Raw genomic sequence first — 7,247 nt, forward strand, 5'->3', positions numbered from 1 at the left:
TAAAGTCAAACCCTAACCTTAAACAATCAAGTAACTGGTCCTTGTTTTTATGACAGTCAGACAGTTACTCTGCTGTCATTGTTTCTATTACAGTCAGACAGTTACTCTGCTGTCATTGAGGTGTTTTTATTACAGTCAGACAGTTACTCTGCTGTCATTGAGGTGTTTTTATTAGTCAGACAGTTACTCTGCTGTCATTGAGGTGTTTTTATTACAGTCAGACAGTTACTCTGCTGTCATTGTTTCTATTACAGTCAGACAGTCACTCTGCTGTCATTGAGGTGCTTATAGAACATTCATCATCAAGGATATTCTTTGTTATGGGAACTGGGTTGTTTTTATTAACTTTTTTATACAGTGGTAAGGGGGTAGTGGATGACAAAACAAATCATACTGGAAGTGAAAACAACAACAATGTAGAATCCACAATAAATAAAACATCAACTGGCAATTTGTTCATTTTCTTGCTCATCATCACTGAGGCGATAAATAGAAGATTCTGTTGACTTCACTAACGGAGACATCCTTTAATCTGGGTATCGCCCCCTTCTGGCAGCCATCCATCCGTTGACCCTTGGCATACACATCTGACAAAGACAAATGTAAAAGTTACAGTAAAGAACGGTGACAAATAATGACAGATATTAATTTAACCTACTAGAAATTGCAATCTATGTTTTAATAGCTTGAGTAACCTGATTAACTGCTTTTCTGTGGAATTAAGTGAACATAGGTAAGGGGTAAGGATCTCCAGCTTTGTGTGCACGGTCTGGTTTGATGAAACCCGATGATAAAGGGTTATGAATAATAGGTTCATATTAGATAGGGAAGTGGAAGGAAAGAACAGGTACTCTAATTCTAGGCAGATAATAAAACCAAAGCTAGGAGAGACATATAGATAATCAAACCAAAGCTAGGAGAGACGTATAGATAATCAAACCAAAGCTAGGAGAGACGTATAGATAATCAAACCAAAGCTAGGAGAGACGTATAGATAATCAAACCAAAGCTAGGAGAGATGTATAGATAATCAAACCAAAGCTAGGAGAGACGTATAGATAATCAAACCAAAGCTAGGAGAGACGTATAGATAATCAAACCAAAGCTAGGAGAGACGTATAGATAATCAAACCAAAGCTAGGAGAGACGTATAGATAATCAAACGAAAGCTAGGAGAGACGTATAGATAATCAAACCAAAGCTAGGAGAGACGTATAGATAATAAAACCAAAGCTAGGAGGAGACGTAGAGGGTAGAGGTGTTAACAACAAAGTTCCATCTTCAAAACAATAATAATTGAACAAACACCAATAATCACATTACACTAACAGCCACATTTAGAAATGAGTAACTACGTGCAATGCATTTCACAAAACTAACTTGTTGCGTCTGTATATCTTATGGACCACAGAAATAATCTTTTGTTCTCTTATTTTATTTTTATTTGTTTGTTCTTCCCATCTCTTCAGGCTACATCTTGACTGTCCCTCCTAAAGACCTCTTCACCCCCACTACCCACAGTACAGTCTCTCTTTTTCTAGCATTGTGCCAATGGCCCTGGGCTCTCCTCCTCATTTTTTTAAAAAATATATTTTTTTTTATTGAGTTTCACAGAGACATGTACACAACAGGACATAACAACAACAACTAGTATCCGTGGGGGAGGTTATTGTCCCATTAATAGTATAAAACTAGTTTTGCACTTTGTTATGCAGTACATTGTCCATAAACAATAACAGAGAATGTTCTTTCTCTTTTTTTTCTTTTCTTTTTTTAAACAAACTAACAAACAAAAAACAAAAACACAGACAAAAAGCAAAGAAAAACCAAAAAAACCAAAAAAAAACAGGGGGGGGGAGGCCATGTCACATATCAGAAATAAACAGAAAAGAAAATGACACAACAAATGCCATAATATATGGGGGGGGATCACCCCCATCGGAGACAGCATCCATGTCTTAGTCCTAAACACAGCGGCAGCACAATCACCAGCACAGTAAATAATATTGTGACCCATACATTGCAGATCTGTTACACATTAGTCTTGTGTACTTTCTTGAGTGTAATCCACCAAACCTTTCATTGCCATGGCTGCCAGTCTGGTACCAATATAATCTAAGAACGGAGACCAAATCTTATAGAATGTCTTTATCTTACACTTAGACCTATATGTCAGATATTCCATAGGAATCATATCAAAAAATACCTTGTGCCATCCAGCTATTGTAGGAGGTTTGCAGTCTATCCATTTAAGCAATATATTTTTCCTTGCACAAAAAGTGAGGATACACAGAAGTCTTTTGGAATGCATACTTTTAAGTTGTTTGTCCGGCAACCCAAACAATAGACTAGGGCTGTTACGATTATTCGACGTCGCCGACGTCACCGACTACGTCAATACGTCGGTTAGCGTAATATGCGTCGGTTAGTCGCAAATTTTTTTTTTTTTTACCTTTATTTTACCAGGCGAGACAATTAAGTGTATGAGTGAAAATGGATAGCTACTAGCTAATGTTACACAAGCAATGTAGCTCACCACAGTTCGTATGTCTTGTCTTCTGGTGTTAGTAACGTTAGCTATGTAGCTGGCTAGCTACAGTAGCCTATTGTCATTGTGGTGCGAGCACCTACTGTACGTTATCTAGCTCGTAGCTCGCATGCTACGTTAGCATCAATTTAGCTAATCATAACATAGCAGCGAGAGTAACGTTAGCTAGCTATGTGTTGTGGTGATGGACAGACTTCTAAATGGCCATGTTGGCATTCAAGTTGGCTAAACATAGCAGTGAGGTGGAGACCAAAAAGTTTTTATTTTATTTTTATTTTTTTACAGCCCAAAAATTATCGTTAGACTTATCGATAAATTAGTCGTTAGACTAATCGAATAATCGATAAAATAATCGCTAGATTATTCGTTAGAAAAATAGTCGTTTGGGACAGCACTACAATAGACACATGGGGTCCTTATCCAATGTAACATCTAGAATTATATTAATTATATCCACTATACCTTTCCAGTAATCATCTATATATCTACAAGTCCAAACACAATGAACAAAGCTCCCAACCTCTGTAATACACTTTGTGCACATTTCCGATTTGTTATGATCCATTTTATGTCTAAGTTGGGGAGTAATCTGCAAACGTTGTAGTAGTCTAAATTGCGTTTCCTTCGTCCTATTACAGATTGAGATGTCGTTTGCCGATTGCCATATTAGCGACCAAGTTGCTTCATCAGTATTAATATTCAGGTCATTATTCCAGTCTTTGGGCGTAAATGCAGGTTTGCCTATATCATATTTCGAAAGTGCTCTATACCTAAGCCCCAGAATGCCTCTCGTCTTTCCAGCAGAGACTATTATATCTCCTCCAGCGGAGAGGGTTGGTGACAGAGGCCAGTGTCTTTTTGGCTATTTAAAAAAACTTCGTATCTGAAAAACTCATTTCGTGGTAGGTCATATTTGTTACATAATTGGTCAAATGAAAGTAGTATTTCCTTATCATATAAATGTCCGATAGTAACCATCCCTTTGCTGTCCCACAGCTTGAAACCCTCCTCATGTTTTTGGTCATATCAGATATATAATGTTTCAGGTTAACTACACTGAACAAAAATATAAACACAACACTTTTGTTTTAGCTCCAATTCTTCACGAGTTGAAATCAAAGACCTAATACTTTTTCTATGTACACAAAAGGCCCATTTTAGAGTGGCCTTTTATGCACTGTAGGCCGTGGTGCTAGATCACCCCAGGCCAAGACTGTGTAAAATGTTACCCATGAGCGGCGGACAGAAGCCTACCTGTGATGTTGTCAACTGAGCTAAGTGGAGCTGTGTTCATCATGTTCACACCAAACAGCATCACCAGACAGATAGCCAACGCAGCCAGCAGATAGATTGGCATGGTGAGTGCCCAATATCTAGAGAAGAGGGACATCACAACATCTTGAAAACTCATGAACATTATGGGTGATATACACGACAGATCAAAATAGTACAATATGGAAAGGTAAACACAGGGGAGTGTTTGGGAGACATTTTGAGGTTGATGACAGACTCTTATCATTTCACTTACTTTTGAGGCCAGTAAGTTAGCCCGATTGAATGAAGCCATTCCTCTGGAATATATGCCCACACCAAATATAAAACTGAGGAGAAAACATGAATGGATCACACATATATTAGAGTATCTTCAACATGTTATGACATAGCTTTGAACTAAGACAAGCTTAGAGAAAATTCTGACATTCAAAGCTTATAATCAACGCATTATTGAGACTTACAAAAGCCAAATTGTGAACTAAGGAAGAGAACAAATCCATAGATTGCCCTCTCTGGTAGGGGAGAGGGAGAATTTTCCACCATGGTCTGAATCCAGAGAAAAAAATATATTACAATATGAATATGCAGTCAAATGAGATACAAATCTGTGTAAAAATCGATGGGAACAACCGAACCGCAAGTTCAGGATGTTTTAACTTGACAACATGCTACGTTAACCTGCGTTTGTTAACATAGGCTATAGTATTTCATACATGTCTGCATTGATTATAAATGCGTTAGGATTAGTTTTCATGAATGGGTTTCGTTACGTTAGCGTCCAAATAAGATGTTACCAAACAACCGAGCTGAATTATACGGTTATTGTACCCTAAAGTGGTAGAGTGGCATATAGTGTATCAATTACCAATATTCACCACAACAGCAGGATGCTTCATTCCAATATTAATTTACGCCAGGCATGAGAGCTCAGAAAACATATAATGCCATGTATATCTAGCCTCGTCGCACATCCATCGTCGTCATCTTATTCATCAGAGCAACGCATCCGGGTATTTTGCTCTCGCGTCCAAGTATATCCAGCTGCAGACATCAAATCTATCACCCGGAAACGTGATGGAGAGTGGTTGGAGCGCGTCATCATACCGCGCCTGCATATTTGCATAGACTACGTCATCGCCTTACTACGGTGGAAACGAAACCAAATGAACACATTTCCAGCAATGGATTCTACAGTTAGGCCTATATATATTTGGTCACAGACAGAATTTGTGTTATTTTAGCTGTTTACCAAAACATCTTAGTTACAGTCATACATGACAAGTTACAGTCATATAATGCATATGAATGAATGAATGAATCTTTATTTCGAACATGATTTAAAAATAAAAATAATAAATAACTAATAACTAATATGTAGAGTACAGTCCTATCAATTGTTCGAAAAGGAGTAGGAAGAAGCCTGTCCTACCCCTGTTTATACTTAACAATTATGCTTACATTATATAATCCAATTAATTAATACATATATTTCAGTATCATCCGTTCTAATACTTTTTCATTAAAAATAATTTAAACCTTTTTTTAAATAGAGCAATAGAGCAATATTTCTGCTTTCCTTCATATTTTCTTCATATTTTTGACATTAGGAAGAAGTTATTAGTGTGATCACGATATCCAACCTTATGTACAATCCTCATAGCTTTTTTCTGTAGTGTAATCAATGGGTTTAAAGTGCTTTTATATTCATTTCCCCATATCTCCACACAGTAACTCAAATAGGGTAAGACAAGACAACAATATAGAGTATACAACATCCTCTGTTCCAGAATATGTTTTGCCCTGCACAATACTGCAATACTCCTTGATACTTTGGATCTAACGTATCTTATATGAGATTTCCAACAGAATTTACTGGGCTTAAAGTGCAGACTCTCAGTTTTAGGTTAAGGGTATTCACATCCAAATTGAAGGAAGGGTTTATGAATTATAGCTCCTATATATAATAACCAAAAGTAATTAGACAATTGACTCAAAAGCTGTTTCATGGGCCAGTGTGGGCTATTTATTCCTTCATTATTTCTTTATCAATTAAGCAGGTAAAAGGTCTGAGTTGATTCCAAGTGTGGCATTTGCATTTGGAGGCTGTTGCTGTATACGCACAACATGCAGTCAACAGAGCTCTCAATGCAAGTGAAACAGGCCATCCTTAGGCTGCAAAAACAAAGCAAAAATCCATCAGAGAGATAGTGGGAACATTAATACTGGCCAAATTAACTGTTTGGTACATTCTGAGAAAAAAATAATGCACTGGTGAGCTCGGCACCACAAAAAGGTCTGGACGTCCATGGAAGACAAGAGTGGTGGATGATCACAGGATCCTTTACATGGTAAAGAAAAACCCCATCAAAACATCCAGCCAAGTGAAGAACAGTCTCCAGGAGGTAGGCATATCATTATCCATGTGTACCATAAAAGAAAGACTTCACACAAGCAAATACAGAGGGTTCACCACAAGGTGCAAGCCATTCATAAGCCTCAAGAATAGAAAGGCCAGATTATACTTTGACAAAAAACATCTAAAAAAGCCAGCCCTGTTCTGGAACAGCATTCTTTGGACCGATGGAACTAAGATCAACCTGTACCAGAATGATGGGAAGAAAAAAGTATGGCTTGGAACGGCTCATGATCCGACGCATACCACATCACCTGTAAAACACGCATGCATGGCTTCCAATGGCACTGGGTCACTAGTGTTTATTGATGATGTGAAGACAGAAGCAGACAGATGAATTCTGAAGTGTTTAGGGATATTCTGTCTGCTCAGATTCAGACAAATTCAGCAAAGTTGATTGGATGGTGCTTCACAATACAGATGGACAATGACCCAAAATATAGTGTGTAAGCAACCCAGGAGTTTTTTAAGGCAAAGAAGTGGAATATTCTGCAATGGCCAGAGTCAATCACCTGATCTCAACCCAATCAAGCATGCATTTTACTTGCTGAAGACAAAACTAAAGGCAGAAAGACAAACAAACAACAACTGAAGACTGCTGCAGTAAAGGCCTGGCAAAGCATCACAAAGGAGGAAACCCAGCATTTGGTGATGTCCATGTGTTCCAGACTTCAGGCAGTCATTGCCTGCAAAGGATTCTCGACAAAGTATTAAAAATGAACATTTTACTTACTGTATGATTGTTTGTCCAATTACTTTTGAGCTCCTGAAAATAGGGGACTGTGTATAAAAATGGTTGCAATTCCTAAATGTTTCATACAATATTTTTGTACAACCCCTTGAATTAAAGCTGAAAGTCTGCACTTCAATTACATCTTGATTGTTTCATTTCAAATCCTTTGTTGTGGCATACAGAGCCCAAATTATGGAAATTGTGTCACTGTCCAAATACTTAAGACCTAACTGTATATAAATAAAAGAATGTCAATGACCCCAGGTGTGGGACTTTAT

The 7,247-nt window shown here is 37.7% G+C and overlaps 1 protein-coding gene across 1 annotated transcript; it reads right to left on the reverse strand.

The window, feature by feature from the left end:
- Window positions 1–328: 328 nt before the first annotated feature.
- pigp (phosphatidylinositol glycan anchor biosynthesis, class P) lies at window positions 329–4,800 on the reverse strand. Its single transcript, XM_080528406.1, has 5 exons — window positions 4,689–4,800; window positions 4,285–4,369; window positions 4,077–4,149; window positions 3,803–3,921; window positions 329–587 (listed from the first exon to the last, which is right to left on the reverse strand). Exons 2-5 carry the CDS (start codon window positions 4,364–4,366, stop codon window positions 475–477), a joined length of 387 nt encoding a protein of 128 aa, XP_080384532.1. The 5' UTR covers window positions 4,367–4,369; window positions 4,689–4,800; the 3' UTR covers window positions 329–474.
- Between the last annotated feature and the right edge of the window lie 2,447 nt (window positions 4,801–7,247).

Source organism: Nansenia antarctica, assembly GCF_963989245.1.
Source record: "Nansenia antarctica genome assembly, chromosome: 4".
Lineage (NCBI taxonomy): Eukaryota > Metazoa > Chordata > Actinopteri > Argentiniformes > Microstomatidae > Nansenia > Nansenia antarctica.

Excerpts from the sequence above, each read along its gene's own strand:
- pigp (XM_080528406.1), bottom strand. The coding sequence starts at position 4,366 with ATGGTGGAAAATTCTCCCTCTCCCCTACCAGAGAGGGCAATCTATGGA. Across the intron at positions 4,150-4,284 it reads TAGTTCACAATTTGGCTTTT|TTTTATATTTGGTGTGGGCA; the intron begins GTAAGTCTCAAT and ends TTTTCTCCTCAG. Across the intron at positions 588-3,802 it reads CTCAGTTGACAACATCACAG|ATGTGTATGCCAAGGGTCAA; the intron begins GTAGGCTTCTGT and ends TGTCTTTGTCAG.